Here is an 18,659-nt window from a genome sequence, read left to right as displayed (position 1 = left end):
TAGTTATGAGTGAGAAGAATTACTGTTCATTACTCTAACCTTTAGCTATATACAAGGGACTGTGATGACAGATAAAATTCTTTGTGTGCGTCAGCATTCCTGAATTAACCATCTTTATAGACTGACTACTCAATCCTTCTTTTGTTTTTAATTCTTTTGCAATCAAGATGAATCACAATTTTCAGAGGCCAATACAGCAACAACCCATCTGAAAGATTGGTGGAGTGTTTGAATGGGCGAAATTTAAATGCAGGATCCCAGATTCAGATATGCTTGTCTTAATGTAGTATAGAAACAGAAAAGCATTAAATACTGACATCTTTTCCCTTTTCTTTCCCAACCAGTAATCTCTTCCACTGTAGTAGTCTACAACAGTAATTCCTACTAGCATTATTGATGAAGGAAAGAAGTATATTCGATTTTTTTCCCTTCTTAACTAGTATCAAGTTTAAACAGATAGGGATGCACAAAAAGATCTCAATACTAGTTTCTATAAGTATTTTTGGAGTAATTTAATCAGTCATTTAAATCATAGTTGCTTACAGATACTCAAATATTTCAGTGTAACATTACTACAGTCTTGGAGCCTTAAAGTTTTCACATGTTCTACAAGGGATTTCCTCCCCTACTGTGTGAATTCCCTTGAATAATATGGGAATTCCTCTAAAAATAAAGGGAATTTTGCTTAAGAAGAGGTGCCATTTTAAGTTTTCAGGACTGCACACATATGCTAATAGTGATACCTAGTGATAACACCATTTACGATAACTCACCCTGAACCACATTGGTTTACCCGGGGAAATATAAGCACTTGTGTATTAATGAGTTAAGATGATAAATGTAGTCAAGTCTAAAATTAAACCAATACTAAAGACTTAATATGTAGATACAATATAATCATAGTAATAAAACAATTTATACTTTTCTTTCATTGAAAAGGAGCCAAACACTCTTTACACATTAAATATATACAGCATCACTGAAATCAAGATGAGTGAGTAAGGAGGCAGCCAACTGACCACAGCACACTGGGGGAAACAGTAGGGGAAAGGGAAATGTTTTTGCCAGTGACATAAAGGAAAACCTAAAAGCACCACATGATCTTTAACATCCATGCAAAGCAGGCGGGAAATTTTTTTAAGGCCTCATTTTAAAGACACACCCACCCACACATCAAGATTGTATTTATCGACTTCATCTGAATAACTGGGACTTGTACAAGTGGTTTCAAGGTGTGTAAGTGTTTCACATCTGGTGGTGAGACCAGCCCTCATTCCAGTTTATGAACATTTTCTCACAATTTACTAAATGGGATTTCCTTAATTTCTGACACGGATATTTGTATTTAAGACTTAGCTGCAAATGCAGACATCAAGCTAGTAATTCTCATAAGTATTTGTTTTATTTCCCCCCATTAGTACATCAGAAAGATAAATAAATGACATGCTTCCTTTGTAGGACAGACCTACATTTAAGTGTCCTCAGATGGTTTGAATCAAAGCTATTTAGATTTAGACTTTGTGTTCAAGTTAGCCTATTTATTGAGCCTGTTTTCAAAACACCATGATATTAAGCAGAAATATTACAACACTATATCATCCCAACTTAAATATTATGTTAAATATTATATGCCATTATGTTCCAGTACATTCAATAACATCAAGTTCAAGAGAAACCTTAAAAGCAAGCATTTAGGTCAGCAAAGGCCTAAAGTTCAAATTCAATTTTTGACACAGCAATTTTCAATATTGAAGACAAGGAATTGTAAATTTCCAACAAAATATATTCTTTAAACAGCATGATGGGTTTGCACAGCACTTTACAAAAACAAACAAACAATTAACTGGTATTAAATATTAAACTCACTGACTGGTACCCTGGGGATGACAGCCTTCAGAAACAGAGGGAGAAGATTACAAGAAAGTAGGCGGTTTCTCCCAATTTACAAGGGAGAATAAGACAGACTGGCCTGAGCTATGGATAGAGAGGTTACACTTAGATAAGGTCACTGTTATTTTAAATCCACTTCTCTAAGTGCCGAGTACCTCTTGGGCAAAATAAATCAGGCTTTGTTTTGAAGAAGCTGTTTCTATCTCACTGCAAATGCATGCTGTCACAGACTCTGAAAGAGAGAACCGTTGCAGGGTCCAACCCCAGTTAAATCTGCTCAATTTGTCACACTTGATATCCAGGGGGCTGTAACCCAGAACCTGGTCTGAGAGTGGGTGAATTGTGGAATTCCATCCCAGAAAAGGTAAAGAGATGATTTCTGATACCTATGTGGGGTGTACTCAGGGAGACCTAGAAACGGGACAACAGGGCAGCCTACCAAGGTATCATGACAAGGGGTACTTTTCCAGTGGAGAAAGAAGGGTCTGCAAGGAAACAGCTTCTTCAAAACTTCAGGAGGAAATGAAGAATCTCCTCAGTACTGGAGATGAAAAAATCAAACAAATTTACTTTTCATCAACTTAGGTCTCATTTTACTGCAATTATTAATTCACGTAAAAGTTTTGCTTTCAGACAAAAATGTAGATTTTCCTATTAATTTACTAGAAATATAGTAGTAGTAGTAGTAGTAGTAGTGGGATGTGAGAGATCCAGGTTCTCACTCTGGGGCACTCTCTGATGAGTGCCCTGACTGCTAGCTAGGCTACTGGATAGCAATAGCTGGTGGATTGGATTCTTGCAGTTTCCCCTGATGAGGCTGTTTCACTTTGTATAACTAATTGAATAATCATTGGACCAAGGACTTTAAGCCAGAGTTACAAAGGGCTCTCACAAAAACTAGGCAACAAAATAACAGATGAAATTGAATGTTGATAAATGCAAAGTAATGCACATTGGAAAACATAATCCCAACTATCCATACAAAATAATGGAGCCTGAATTAGATCTTGCCACTCAAGAAAGATCTTGCAGACATTGTAAACAGTTCTCTGGAAACATCTGCTCAACATGCAGCGACAAAAAAAGCTAAAAGAATGCTAGGAACCAATAATAAAATAGAAAATATCATAATGCCACTATAGAAATCCATGGTACACCCACACCTTGAGTGTGCAGTTTTGGTCACCCCATCCCAAAAACAACATATTAGAATTGGAAGGGGTACAGAGAAGGGCAACAAAAGTGGTTGGGGCATGGAACAGCTTCCAAATGGAGAGATTAAAAAGACTGGGACTGTTCATTTGGGGGGGGGGGGGGAAGATGTCTAAGGGTCTATACAATTATGAATGGTGCGGAGAAAGTAAACAGAGAAGTGTAATTTGCCTCTTTACATAACACAAGAACCAGAGTCACCCAATGAAATTAATAGGCAGCAGGTTTAAAACAAACATGAGGAAATACTTTTTCACACAACGTACAGTCAACTTGTGGAGCTTGTTGCCACAGGATGTTGAAGGCCAAAAGTATAACCGGGTTCAGAAAAGATTTAGATGAAGTCATGGAGGATATGTCCATCAACGGCTATTAGCCAAGATGATCAGGGATGCAATCTCATGCTCTGGGTGTGCCTAAACATCTGACTGCCAGACGCTGGGAGTGGACAACAGAGGATGGATCACTTGATAATTTCCGTATTCTTTTCATTCTCTTTGAAGCATCTGGCACTGCCCACTGTCAGAAGACAGGATACTGGGCTATGTGGACCATTGGTCTCACCTAGTATGGCCGTTCTTATGTTCAGGTTAGTGCCCAGCCACTGGGGTATGGAATCATTCTTATCTCCAAACTCTGGCTGGGAGAAGATTCCTGTGGTGCAAGAACTGGAGAAAAGTGTCATAAGGTTGCTTTCAGAGGACCAGTCTTGGCATGCTGCACGAGGGGCTGCACTTTGTAGCATTACAGAGAATTCAGGCAGGGCTGTGCTGTGCCCTTAGGCAGCTAAGGACAGGCTGCCATAATTCTGACAGGGCCACCAGGGCTGTCTAAATTATGCAGAGTGCAGCGGAGCAGCTCAAGGTCCAGGTGGTGCAAAGATGGCTTAAAGCCACCATAAGACCCACTGTCTTACAGGCACAGCCCAGACTCTCCTATCCATGTTTAGCTTTGCAGGAAAGCACCAATCATGGTAGTTCTACAGATATGCTATACAGACACACAAATAAATTTTATATATAAACAGGTCTTAGAATTGGTAGTTGTACTATTCTTTGTTGCCCTGACTAAATGACAAAATAGCAAGTAGCTGTGGTAGGAAATATATTGGACTAAATGTAAGTTTAAGGACGCAAGTAAGAAATTATCTCCATCAGGTCAAGGAAAAGCCATGAAGGCTTTCATCTCTGTATCTAAGATTTTTTTTATTCTGAAGTCTGAACCAACACCTTACGAGTATTACCACTATCCTTTTGCTGTGGCTTGCTATGGCATGATGATGTAACTGAGTCTCAAATTCATGATTTAAAAAAAAAAAATCTAATGTGACCAATTAAGGGCATATTTTGCATTCTTTGCAACATCTGTACATAAGAACACTTTCACTATGTCTGTTTACTACAGCATACACTGAAATTACAATTGCTATCACATTTCATCTACAACAAAGTTATTTTATTGTAAAGTATCAGAGTGTAGAAAAGTCAAAATGCTCAAAACAAACAAATCTAACCTAAGAGGACTCCTTATCCTCACTAGAACAGTTTGCTCAATATACATGCCTAATAAAAATAATCAGTCATTAATAACCACTGAACATTTGTAATAAATATCTGGTTCCAAGACCAAACCAGCCTGAGCATCATCAGTGGATTTATTGCTGAGTTCACGTCTCCATTGCATGAAAGCTAAATGGAAGTTTTAATGTGCCTCAGCCAGCTGTATCAATGTAACTTATTCCCTCTAGTCAAGCAACACCAATTCCAGAAATGGCTATTATCCCCTTTTCTTTTAGTTTCTTTAACACTATACGTTGCTATTAGAAAAGAACTGCAAATTGAAACATTACTAATCAGCCCATTCCTTCTGACAGTTAAGACTTTAGATTATTCTTAATCTTTTAATGAATTATAATTTGTCCTACTATTTCAGTAGGTATCCTTATTATAAAGCAGCATTTCTTTGCATTTTCCTTTATGGGGCAAATTCTTTCCCCAGACCTCAGCCTAAATCGAGTTGGGCGTGAAGAGTATCCATATCTTGGCAGATCCCCCATTGCCATCCCATTCTCAATTCCTTTGTGCAGGGCAGCACAGTATGGATTCCCCAGATTCTGTCCTCCTTCAACCCTTCCTCTTATGAATCAGAATCACCAGTCTTTGTACATTTGGAGGAGGGGGCAGGATTTGCCCCTTCTGTATAATTAATTACTAAACACAGCCAATATAATACTTTATAAGCACACAATCCTAAATTAGGATAGAGGATTAGTTTATCAGTTTAGAGGATTTATCTTGTCTAGTATTCATATATTCTTAGTACTGCGGACAAAATCCTAATATTAATGGGGCTGCAATTTTTAAGGAGGCTGGCACCCCAACTTCAAATAAGCAGCATGGAGCTATCTTAAAACTGCCGTATCTTGACAGGGTGAGACCCCCAGCTACTAAAATGTCAGTTCTGTACAAGTACCACCACAGGCTTGAGGATGTCATCACAGCATTTCATGCTTTGGCAATCCCTGCCAGTGATACAGACTTACATAGGGCTATTACAAGCCAGCATAGGTTGGAGAAGCCCCAAGGTTGTGTAACTTATGTTGGAGGCCAAACTGGGCCACAGCAGCCTTAGGAATCTGGAAAGCATAAAGGAAGCTTGGTTCCTTTTAACCCTTCCTGATTCAGCTCTGACAACCACAGTTCTAATGTAGCTGAGGTTCTGAGTCAAGCTGATCATTATACAGGTATGAATGAGTGAGCACCACAATACTACAGAAAGCTAGTAGAAAGTTTAATGGCTCATTTGCATGAAAAACGTTGTCAATATCCTTTGATACAAAATCAGTAAGGACAATATGGGAAGTACTGTAAACTGGTACTGTAAATACACAAAATTTTAAAAACTAACTTTTGAGCTAAATTTTTAAATGTATTTTAAAGATATGCATTTTCCAGGATGATGATAAGAAAAATGGATAATTGTAGTAGTAGTTTTTCCATTTTTTTTTTATTTATTTGACAACTATTCAAAAAGTTAGTCACATGAGAACTGCAGGCATAACTGTACACCCTGGAAAAAAGTAACCAACTATAGTGAAATCAGACAAATTTTAGGGTCAACGTCCTTGAAACCAGCAAGAATTCTGGCACAAAGTTCCTCATGACAGAAAATGTGCTAGAAGGGGAAAAAAGAGGGGTTGATATGGTGCAAGTGAACTCTGCTCTGCTGAGAGAGCCACAGGCATTCAGTTCAGCCTGAAAAGTTGATGGCATTGGCCACAGAGGGGTAGTGGCCAGGAGGTGCATTTATTCAGTATTTCCACACTGCAGCTTCCTTCAGTGGGACTATGGAAGCCTTGGCTCAGCGCTTTAAAATGCCAGAAGGGATCAAAAGGAATATTTCTTAGGTAGCACTAGGCCAGCGTAGGATGTACCATGTGTACTCCTGTATCCACAAGAATGAATCTCGCCAGTGTCCATGATAAACTATCACAATTGAACCAATGGAACTGATCTTAATGGTTAGAAAGATGAAAAGTAGATGGCTGAGTTGCCATTGCCATAGTTTCTAGTGTTGCCAGTAAGGGATGTACCTGTTCTCCAAAAGATTTTTTTAGGTTCTCAGATATTTCCTGAATAAACCCTGGAAGTTTCTGGAAAGTCTGTAGCTCTCCAACATAAAGATCTACTAACCAATCAGTAAGAGACCCACTTTTCAATTTACAGCCATTAATAGCTACTAATGGAAGTGAATTTAAGTGGGCTACTTCTTTAAAAGGTAAAGGAGAGGGTGAAGATAAGTTATAAACTGAACAAAAATTTAGCAACAACTTATTAAATAAAATTAACCAAAGTTCTCTTTGCTGGCTGTGGAAATCTTTTTCCACACGTTCATAGAAGTCCTTGACAGTCTCTTCTGGGTGGACAATATCCAAAAGTTCTTGTTTTACTGCTAGGGACTCCACATAATCCAGTGGCAATTTCCCATAAAAGTCCCTCTGCTGTAGGAGCAGTGGTCCTGCAAGAAAAATATAAAGCATTAATAGTAACAGCATTTTTAAGATAGCAGCTGAGCAGTGCTGCTATTTTTTGGGGAAGGGAGCAGCACCTAGGGGTTCTGTTTATAACCTCTTTTAGTACTAAATTATGTTGGCACAAATTAACTAATTACATACTGACTGCCTAGTCAAGACACATTAGTAAGCAATTTCAAGTCAACTGCCTAGTTTTGTACAGAATTATAAGCGCCTTGGTTTACCACCTGATATATTATATGAAAAGCAAATTATTATTTGGAAAAGGAAAAAAATCACAATCATCTTAATTATTTTAAATTTAAGTGATAATATACTGCAAACATACAAACTAACATGCATTATATTGGAAGTGTTGCAAATGTTAATTGTCCGGCTACACTGGAAGAAGGAAAGGAGCACATGTATATGGTTTAATCAGGACGCAACTTTATTATTTGATGTCTGGGACTACCCAGCAGATAAGTGTACAGTGCAGCTAACTCCATGTTCATTCGATGTCCACCTGGGGACTTCTGCCAGCCCCCACTTCTCCTTTTCCATCCTGGTCCCAGACAACCCATTGCTGGGACATTACCATCCCCCCACCTGGAATGAGGGTTAAGGTGGGCTATCAAGGAATTGGGGGTTGGCTCCCTGCCATGCCAGTCATTGGTGCCCCGAACCCCACCCTGTTCAGCTCCTTTAACAAACACCTCCTTTAAGTTTTTTACCAAGGAGCTTCTCCCACCAGACTTGCCCTTATCAACTCCCCTGGTTCCTGAGGGATGAGTCAGTGTCACAATGCTGACCCCACCCTGCCTTTGCAGCAGTGTCTGTGCCTCTCTCGTCCCAATCCTTAAATTGATATACCCCTTTCCCCAGCAAGCCAGACAATGTCCCTTCCCCGCACTCCGCTGATTTAAGGTGCAGTGTGGTCAGTTTCATTAAGAATTTCTAGTGATCAGTTATTTGATATACTCTTGCAGAAGCTGGGCCCAAATACAGCATTAATTAGCAAAGTCCAGATTTTACCTTATGTTATTGCTGGGCTGGCTAAAGCACAAGCTGGTCAAGTAACTTTTCCCCAGGTCATGCACCAAGTCAGCTGGCAAGATGAGAATCCAGGTCCCTCTCAGCTACTAAATACTAAGTTACAATACCTGTTTTTAGCAATCTCTGCAATACAGAGGCTAGGTATTGTATTAAACTGTGTTCAATTAACTTTCAACAGGCAACATGTTAGCTCTTCAGACTGTGTCAGATTCTTCCTTTTAATAATCCCTAAATGTATTACTAAAATAGTTTGTCAAATTTGTAACACTTTACAAATGTATTGATCACAAGTAAATTAAATGGTCACACCAGAAATATGTTAATGCACAACACATGGTGTTTTCAAGACTGCTTATTTAAGTTGCAAATTTGGGTTGCTATAAAATGGCATCGTTTCTTTAACATAATGTGTCTATTAGCCATCTTTCGATAAGGTAAATTGCAGTTTAAACTCTAATAGAAGGTTATTGTACCATGTACATAACACTAAATCTAGCAACAATAGCTAGAGTATTTTAAATTACTTAATGCTGCTTTAACTATAATACTGTTTTAACCTAACACTGATTATGTAAAGTAGCTACAATAACTTTTGCAAAGTGAAGCCTTTTTGAAGAAAAAGAGAATACCTTGTAAAAATCTGAATACTAGAGAGAGAAAGAGAAAATGAAAGTTAATGCAGAAATGCTCCAAATTACAGCTACCAAGCCTTAGTGAATCTAAGATGAATGTGTAATGCAGTTCCCACAACCATGGTGTCAAACTGGTTGACAGGCCAAAACCTAGAATCTGACAAAGGCAAAGATAAGGCTGCATGCAGTCTGTACAGTTGCCAGAAAACCTTGATGAATGCAAGTGCAAGTAGATCTCCCCGAGGACAAGAGGATCATCCACTGCCTATTCTTCACAAAGGCTCAGGAAAAATGCACATCTGTCAGTGCAATGCCATTTTCTATTGAAGAGTTGGGCTTACTATAATATTGGCTCTTGTATCACTTAGACCAGTTGAAGGGAGGCCAGGTATTGGCTTGGCATGTCAGATACATGGGTGAGTAGACAAATAAAACACCTGGGAGCCACAGCATTGAAGCTCATCAAACATACCGAGGTAGAACAGCAGAAGAATGTATTGATTAAGAGATGATGTCTGCCCAACAGACACAGAAGTAGCCTTTAGGGGGCAGGAGAAGACTGTAAATACAGAAGTCTTATAATTCCAAAAACCAAACATAATTTTGTCTCTAGCTGAATTAAGTTATAAGTCATCTAAATACAGTGCATTCTTTTGCCTTATGTGGTTATGTGCAGAATGATCACTATCACAAAGATTTGGACATGGGATATAATACATAGAGATTAGATTGACACAAAGTAGGTGTGAACAGTACAAGCAACATAAATCTTTGTTTTAGCAGATGAGACATTAACTGTCTTTTTTAAACAGTCAATTTTTTACATGAGCTTTGTTCATGAACACAGTAAGTTAATTCAGCTGGTATAGCATTTATCAAGACATGATCTAAGAATCCTGTCACTAAAGAAAAAAATTATTAAAAGCATGCATTGTAAATTGTATTGGGAGCAATGTATGCATGTTAAACTATGGTCTCCCTCCTATTGGTACCCCTCTCCCCAAACAGCAGTTATGACAACTACAAAATGCCCTTTCTTCAGCTAGTTTGTCAGCAAACCGTATTTTTTAAAGATAACCATTTTCATAAATACTGAGCAAGTTTTCATTTAAAATTTATAAACACGACCTAGAAAACTAGACTAGCAAATCTCTATAGAAATCCTTGCAATATTGATTAAAACAATAAAAAAATTCTGTAGATTTGCTTGGTAACTGGGTAATCTTTATGTTCACTCTCTAAAATCTTTCAGAATATAACTCTCTAACTCATCATGGGAGTATAAAACATTTTAAACAAAGAAAAAAAATCAAACCACTCAAACCCTGAAAAGAATTTACAAGTCAAGGATATATTATATTTCACATATTTATGAGAATCTGAATAAGTGAAAAAATCATAAGGATTTTATCTATAGTGACCAAACCAGCTTTTAAAGTTTATTTTAAACATTTCTTTTAAAATAGTATTGCATTTTAACCATCAGCAAAGAAGGATGCTATGAACTTCATATGGACTCATTTAACACTGGACACTTTCTTAAAACCAGTTTAGCATAAATGCACTCACCCCCATGCTGAAGTAGCAGTTTGCCAATTTCTACATGTCCGTTTGACAGTGCATCATGCAAAGGAGTCACCCCGTCCACTTGACTGAGCAGGTCTACCTCTGGACAACGCTGCAAAATTTCACGGACACACACTGTGCTACCATGGTTACAGGCTTCATGCAAAGGCGTCCAGCCAGCATAGTCTGAATTATAAATCAAGGGAAGTTTTAAAAGAGCAAAAGTAGTAGTAAACTGTTCATAATATTATAATTCTGATTCATTAAACAGCACTACTTTCTTTCTGCTAACTAGCACCACACTTACCTTTTAACGTTTGAAGATTAATCCCATTTTAAAATAATAAAAAGAAATTCATTCAAAAACACATAGAAAATTTTTAAGACTTCACCTATGACTTAATATAAAACATGGTTGGACTTTAGTTACAGGCTAGCTGTTCATAAAACCTGTGCTTTAAGTCATGACTCCATATTATTAAAACAATTAGGATTTTCTTTAAGTATTTCTAAAAGGTGAACTTTGTATTTCAAAATGAAAATACTAAAATTATTTGGTTGGTTTAATATGTTGGTTCAGTACAGAAAATCAACATGCTTACCTTTAACATTAATGTCTGTTCCAGGAAAAGGGAGAAGCTGAATCAGTCTCTCCACTTTGTTTCTTATGCAAGCTATATGCAGGGCTGTCTCTCCTACCATAAAAAAATAATAGATTATACTACACTAGGCAAGATAGCAACTAAAGAAATAATCAACTAGGAGATCTGGCTGCATGCCAGAAAATTCAATAATGAGTAAGATTTTCCTTTGTCCTGTTTAAACATCTTTAAAAAAAAAAAAATTTTTTTTAAACTCACAGAGCTTCTGTTCCGTCACAGATCCAGCAATGAAATTGTACTGCAAAAGGTTTAACAGTGGAATTATCACCCCCCCAATTCAAGGTTTAAAGCTTCAATCACACTATAAAAGCACTGAATGATCACAGAACACCAAAAATACTGGGTTTTCAAGCAATAAAAGTTTAGCGTGCAGTTGCCGTCCCTTAAATTTATTCATGAACCTACGTTAAATGTATGATTCTTTTTACACAGCATTTATAGCTTAATTCAAATGAATGTTTCTGGCTAAGCACGAGTGCCTCTACACATTCAAGTATAATTCAGAATTTCAAATCCTTTAACAGATGGTTTGCTGTTTCTCAATAGGCTGTCTGACTTGGCTACCATAGCGCAGAAAGAGAGAGAGAGTCATTTAAAAAAAAAAAAAAAAACCACAAGGGAAAAAAAAATCGTCCACAGAGGCAAGGTACCATTTAAAGCTGAAACAAAGGTGACAAACTGAATAGCAAGAGACTGAACTGCTATGTATAAGTAAAGACACAGTTAATGAATACATGGTAAGAACTTCAGGCCTACTGTATGTATAAATTTGTTTTCAATAAGTGATTATATCTGAACAAAAAGCCAGATCAAAATCTTGATGCAAGCTGACTGAAGATGCAACAGCAAACAGGTTAGAAATGAAATATATATCAGACTAATTTTCTCAATCTATACAATAGTGCCAAAACAGTGTATTTTTACAATATTTAATGCACACATTAAAGTACAACTGTCAGTTCCCTACTAGTTCTTTTCAGTAGAATTTTTATTTTTATTGAGATGCTACTTGAGATTTTGGTAGAGAGATGGAGAAGATGAAGGGTTGACCATTTTCTGCCCTATTCTTCTAGTTCATTTTGCCTTTATAAAGACCGCATGCAATCATTCACATTAATTTTACTTACAGAAGCAGTAAAGGGAAAGGGCACCAATTTTTAAAATGCATGGCCTGGCTCTGTTACTGAGGAAATTTTTTTTTTTTAAACCCCAAAATGGGGTGAATTTTTTGTCCATTGTTTGAGACATACACTACTGAATATAAAATCTTAAATGATGAGGGCTTTTTTTTTCCTGCCAATTTTACTTCAGTTCTCCCTTGAGTGTCTACATGATAGATATATTTGTATTAGAAACACTATTGGTAAGGCTCAGATTAAAAAACAAAAAAAAAAACAAAAAAAAAAAACCCACCCAGTTCCAGCAAGTGATTCTGGCCAGGTATAGACTTGTGTAAAGTGCATTTTATTAAATTTGTATAGTAAGTGAGGCCTGAGTGAATTACTGCAGGGCTATTTCCTTCTAAGGTACTTGGGTTCCAGTATAGTTAAGACTAAAAGCCAAATGCATTTCATAGTCTGGGCTCAATGCCTGGAAGAAAACCGTCCATATGCTTAACACAGCTATGCAACATAGCATACTTCTCAGTCTTTGTTCACAAAATGTCTAGGACTGAAAGAGATGAAGACTGAATTATACTTTCAAATCAGAAGACGTTGATCCTACCAAGTACAGGTTGAGGTGGATTAGCAAAGTAAGACGGGCAAGACTGGAATGAGCTCACACAAGCTATACACTCTAATTTTTTTTTTTTGGGGGGGGGGGGGGAGGGCGGAGGGGAATAGAGTAAGCAGCTTTATTTCACCATGTATAAAATGATTTCTCTCTCAAAATGTTGAAAACAACAAATATGATACACAAGGAAGTATTTCTTGGGCTTGGGACATCACTTTAGCTCAGCATTCATCAGGGCAAGTATATCAAACCTGGAAGTACTGACTGTAACCATATGAAATTTTTAGCATAAATTAGATATACAGAATACCTTTAATATTAGTCTTATAAAAGTGCATCTCTTCATCCAAAGGGTGGCGATTCTCTTTGGTGTTTGACACCTCAACTTCTGCTTTCATCCTTAACTTCTTTGATAATGGAGGGAATTTATTGAAGATCAGTTCACTAAAAGGAAATCAAGCAATGACAAGTATATTTTTATTAAACTAATCTGTTTGGAAAATTATTAAACATATGTACATATTTAATGTTATTACAGCATGTATATACTCCATACATATAATGTGTGTTTCCAAGTTAGAGAGTCTGAAATTTAATCTTAATTAAAAACAACGAAGAGTCCGGCGGCACCTTAAAGACTAACAGATTTATTTGGGCATAAGCTTTCGTGGATACAGACTAACACGGCTACCCCTCTGATACTTAATCTTAATTGCATTTTAAAAACATTTGGAAAAGTACATACTTGTTTAAAGCAGTAATTATATGGGGATCAGACTTAAAAAAAATAATTCTGTGAATACTTACATATTTCCATTATTAATGTAAAATGCTTCCCTAGGGAAATGAACGTGCATCAATATACATATAAACCGAGAGAGGGAAAAAAACCTACCCAGATGTGTTACAAGTTTAAAATGGAGCTTTCTGCCAGTCACAGTAATTTGCAGACAACAACACAGGTCACATAAAGTTCAAGAAATGTGTCAGGTCAGAAGCTGTCCCCCAAAGCAGAATAAAACTGGTGATGTTATAGGTATTACTTACGGTAGATCAGGCAGCAGTTTGGCTTGGTTCTGCTTATCACCATTTAGCATCAGTAATGCCCTTTGAGACTCAGGGCAAGGCCACTGCCCTATTTTCTTCACTTTCTGCACTTTCCCAGTCTCATGCATACCTACTTCTCCTAAAGCAGGCAAATAGGAACAAACCTATTGCAAAAATAATATGTTTGTTACAATTTTTATGACTGTGTTTAGGGAAAAAGAAGTACTGCTTAACTGGTCATTAGAAATTACAATTCATTTTCCCTCCATCTTTTGCTGCATTTACTCTACTTAAGACCGTCTCCAACCACAATCACATCACTACACCCATTACTTTAAAAAAGTTTAAGAATGTTTATACTGCTAAGGTGGGACTACTTAGGTAACAAGATACTACTCAACAGGAGTTCAGGTGGCAAAATTAGGCCAGAAATTAATACCACCCTGTGGAAGAGGGGGAAATCTCCATGAGACCAAGAAAAATTTGCAAAAGGAATGAGAATTTGCCTTATTCACTGAAAAAATGTTTCCATTTACTTTACTGTGCAATTGTCATATGAAGACTTAATAATGCTGACTATGTTATATAAACATTAGTAGAGTTTTCTTTGTGTATGTGTTGATTACACATGGTAAAGCTAGCTTGTGTGTTCATTTCTTAGCTTGTTTTGTCAGCTTACATATGTCTTTCCCCAGTGCTCTGTTTAAAGACTATTTACGGTGAACAATGCATAAAAAAGTTCCCATCTATCTTGAATTCTTCTATATCTGAAGGCAACTGTTCTGTATAGAAGATGGACAGAAAGCGGGCTAGATTGTCGGGCTCAATGGGCAGTGATCAATGGCTCCATGTCTAGTTGGCAGCCGGTATCAAGCGGAGTGCTCCAAGGATTGGTCCCGGGGCTGGTTTTGTTCAATATCTTCATTAATGATCTGGAGGATGGCGTGGATTGCACCCTCAGCAAGTTTGCAGATGATACTAAACTGGGAGGAGTGGTAGATACACTGGAGGGTAGGTTTCAGAGTAGCAGCCGTGTTAGTCTGTATTCGCAAAAAGAAAAAGTACTAGTGGCACCTTAGAGACTAACCAATTTATTTGAGCATAAGCTTTCGTGAGCTACAGCTCACTTCATCGGGTGCATTCAGTGGAAAATACAGTGTGGAGATTTATATATACACAGAACATGAAAAAATGGGTGTTATACACACTGTAAGGAGAGTGATCGCTTAAGATGAGCTATTACCAACAGGAGAGCGGGGGGGGGAGGGACCTAGACAAATTAGAGGATTGGGTCAAAAGAAATCTGATGAGGTTCGGCAAGGACAAGTGCAGAGACCTGCACTTAGGACGGAAGAATCCCATGCACTGCTACACACTAGGGACTGAGTGGCTAGGCAGCAGTTCTGCAGAAAAGGATCTAGGGGTTCCAGTGCACAAGAAACTGGATATGAGTCAGTGTGCCCTTGTTGCCAAGAAGGCTAACGGCATTTGGGGCTGTATAAGTAGGAGCATTGCCAGCAGATTGAGGAACGTGATCGTTCCCCTCTATTTGGCATTGGTGAGGCCTCATCTGGAGTACTGTGTCCAGTTTTGGGCCCCACGCTACAAGAAGGATATGGAAAAATTGGAAAACGTCCAGCGGAGGGCAACAAAAATGGGGGCTGGAGCACATGATTTATGAAGAGAGACTGAGGGAACTGGGATTATTTAGTCTGCAGAAGAGAAGAATGAGGGGGGATTTGATAACTGCTTTCAATTACCTGAAAGGGGGTTCCAAAGAGGATGGATCTAGACTGTTCTCAGTGGTACCAGATGATAGAACAAGGAGTAATAGTGTCAAGTTGCAGTGGGGGAGGTTTAGATTGGATATTAAGCCCTGGTCTACACTAGGACTTTAGGTCGAATTTAGCAGCGTTAAATCGATTTAAACCTGCACCCGTCCACACAATGAAGCCCTTTATTTTGACTTAAAGGGCTCTTAAAATCGATTTCCTTACTCCACCCCTGACAAGTGGATTAGCGCTTAAATCGACGTTGCCGGCTCGAATTTGGGGTACTGTGGACACAATTCGATGGTATTGGCCTCCGGGAGCTATCCCAGAGTGCTCCATTCTGACCGCTCTGGACAGCACACTCAACTCAGATGCACTGGCCAGGTAGACAGGAAAAGAACCGCGAACTTTTGAATCTCATTTCCTGTTTGGCCAGCGTGGCAAGCTGCAGGTGACCATGCAGAGCTCATCAGCACAGGTGACCATGATGGAGTCCCAGAATCGCAAAAGAGCTCCAGCATGGACCGAACGGGAGGTACGGGATCTGATCGCTGTTTGGGGAGAGGAATCCATGCTATCAGAACTCTGTTCCAGTTTTCGAAATGCCAAAACCTTTGTCAAAATCTCTCAGGGCATGAAGGACAGAGGCCATAACAGGGACCCGAAGCAGTGCCGCGTGAAACTGAAGGAGCTGAGGCAAGCCTACCAGAAAACCAGAGGGGCGAACAGCCGCTCTGGGTCAGAGCCCCAAACATGCCGCTTCTATGATGAGCTGCATGCCATTTTAGGGGGTTCAGCCACCACTACCCCAGCCGTGTTGTTTGACTCCTTCAATGGAGATGGAGGCAATACGGAAGTAGGTTTTGGGGACGAAGAAGATGATGAGGAGGAGGAGGTTGTAGATAGCTCACAGCAAGCAAGCGGAGAAACCGGTTTTCCCGACAGCCAGGAACTGTTTCTCACCCTAGACCTGGAGCCAGTACCCCCCGAACCCACAACCAAGGCTGCCTCCTGGACCCAGCAGGCGGAGAAGGGACCTCTGGTGAGTGTACCTTTTAAAATGCTATACATGGTTTAAAAGCAAGCATGTGAAAGGATTACTTTGCCCTGGCATTTGTGGTTCTCCTAGATGTAGTCCTAAAGCCTTTGCAAAAGGTTTCTGGGGAGGGCAGCCTTATTTCGTCCTTCATGGTAGGACACTTTACCACTCCAGGCCATTAACACGTACTCGGGAATCACTGTAGAACAAAGCATTGCAGTGTATGTTTACTGGCATTCAACCAAAATCCGTTCTTTATCTCTCTGTGTTATCCTCAGGAGAGTGAGATATAATTCATGGTCACCTGGTTGAAATAGAGTGCTTTTCTTCAGGGGACACTCAGAGGAGCCCATTCCTGCTGGGCTGTTTGCCTGTGGCTAAACAGAAATGTTCCCCGCTGTTAGCCACAGGGAGGGGGGAAGGTTGAGGGGGTAGTCACGCGGTGGGAGGAGGCAAAATGCGACCTTGTAACGAAAGCACATGTGTTATGTATGTAATGTTAACAGCAAGGTTTACCCTGAAAGAGTGTAGCGACTGTTTTATAAAATGTGTCTTTTTAAATACCGCTGTCCCTTTTTTTTTCTCCACCAGCTGCATGTGTTTCAATGATCACAGGATCTTCTCCTTCCCAGAGGCTAGTGAAGCTTAGAAAGAAAAAAAAACGCACTCGCGATGAAATGTTCTCCGAGCTCATGCTGTCCTCCCACACTGACAGAGCACAGACGAATGCGTGGAGGCAAATAATGTCAGAGTGCAGGAAAGCACAAAATGACCGGGAGGAGAGGTGGAGGGCTGAAGAGAGTAAGTGGCGGGCTGAAGAGAGTAAGTGGCGGGCTGAAGAGAGGGCTGAAGCTCAAATGTGGTGGCAGCGTGATGAGAGGAGGCAGGATTCAATGCTGAGGCTGCTGCAGGACCAAACCAGTATGCTCCAGTGTATGGTTGAGCTGCAGCAAAGGCAGCTGGAGCACAGACTGCCACTGCTGCCCCTCTGTAACCAACCGCCCTCCTCCCCAAGTTCCATAGCCTCCACACCCAGACGCCCAAGAACGCAGTGGGGGGGCCTCCGGCCAACCAGCCACTCCACCACAGAGGATTGCCCAAAAAAAAGAAGGCTGTCATTCAATAAATTTTAAAGTTGTAAACTTTTAAAGTGCTGTGCTTAAAGTGCTGTGTGGCATTTTCCTTCCCTCCTCCACCACCCCTCCTGGGATACCTTGGTAGTCATCTCCCTATCTGTGTGATGAATGAATAACGAATGCATGACTGTGAAGCAGCAATGACTTTATTGCCTCTGCAAGCAATGACTAAAGGGAGGAGGGGAGGGTGGTTAGCTTACAGGGAAGTAGAGTGAACCAAGGGGCGGGGGGTTTCATCAAGGAGAAGGAGAAACTTTCACACCGTAGCCTGGCCAGTCATGAAACTGGTTTTCAAAGCTTCTCTGATGCGTACCGCGCCCTCCTGTGCTCCTCTAACCGCCCTGGTGTCTGGCTGCGCGTAACCAGCAGCTAGGCGATTTGCCTCAACCTCCCACCCCGCCATAAACGTCTCCCCCTTAGTCTCACAGATATTGTGGAGCACACAGCAAGCAGTAATAACAGTGGGAATATTGGTTTCGCTGAGGTCTAAGCGAGTCAGTAAACTGCGCCAGCGCGCCTTTAAACGTCCAAATGCACATTCTACCACCATTCTGCACTTGCTCAGCCTGTAGTTGAACAGCTCCTGACTACTGTCCAGGCTGCCTGTGTATGGCTTCATGAGCCATGGCATTAAGGGGTAGGCTGGGTCCCCAAGGATACATATAGGCATTTCAACATCCCCAACAGTTATTTTCTGGTCTGGGAAGAAAGTCCCTTCCTGCAGCTTTTGAAACAGACCAGAGTTCCTGAAGATGCGAGCGAGCATCATGCACCTTTCCCGGCCATCCCACGTTGATGTTGGTGAAACGTCCCTTGTGATCCACCAGAGCTTGCAGCACTATCGAAAAGTACCCCTTGTGGTTTATGTACTCGGCGGCTTGGTGCTCCGGTGCCAAGATAG

General features: G+C 39.8%; 1 protein-coding gene across 2 annotated transcripts in view; it reads right to left on the bottom strand.

Moving 5' to 3' along the window:
- Positions 1-511: 511 nt before the first annotated feature.
- SLF1 (SMC5-SMC6 complex localization factor 1) overlaps positions 512-18,659 on the bottom strand; it is a 76,791-nt gene continuing 58,643 nt past the window's right edge. The window contains exons 14-19 of one of the 2 annotated variants that reach the window (XM_084628514.1): positions 13,812-13,975; positions 13,075-13,208; positions 10,971-11,063; positions 10,372-10,554; positions 8,800-8,817; positions 512-7,119 (exon numbers count right to left, since the gene is read on the bottom strand). In XM_084628514.1, the coding sequence (XP_084484640.1) occupies positions 6,617-7,119; positions 8,800-8,817; positions 10,372-10,554; positions 10,971-11,063; positions 13,075-13,208; positions 13,812-13,975 (1,095 nt within the window). In that variant the 3' untranslated portion in view covers positions 512-6,616. The remainder of the gene's footprint in view (positions 7,120-8,799; positions 8,818-10,371; positions 10,555-10,970; positions 11,064-13,074; positions 13,209-13,811; positions 13,976-18,659) is intronic. The other variant, XM_084628515.1, reaches the window with a different exon arrangement.

Source organism: Lepidochelys olivacea (genome assembly GCF_965140295.1).
Source record: "Lepidochelys olivacea isolate rLepOli2 genome assembly, chromosome: 5".
NCBI classification, from domain to species: Eukaryota; Metazoa; Chordata; order Testudines; family Cheloniidae; genus Lepidochelys; species Lepidochelys olivacea.
The sequence above is the reverse complement of the archived record's forward strand: the minus strand, read 5'-3'. Positions and strand labels throughout refer to the sequence as shown.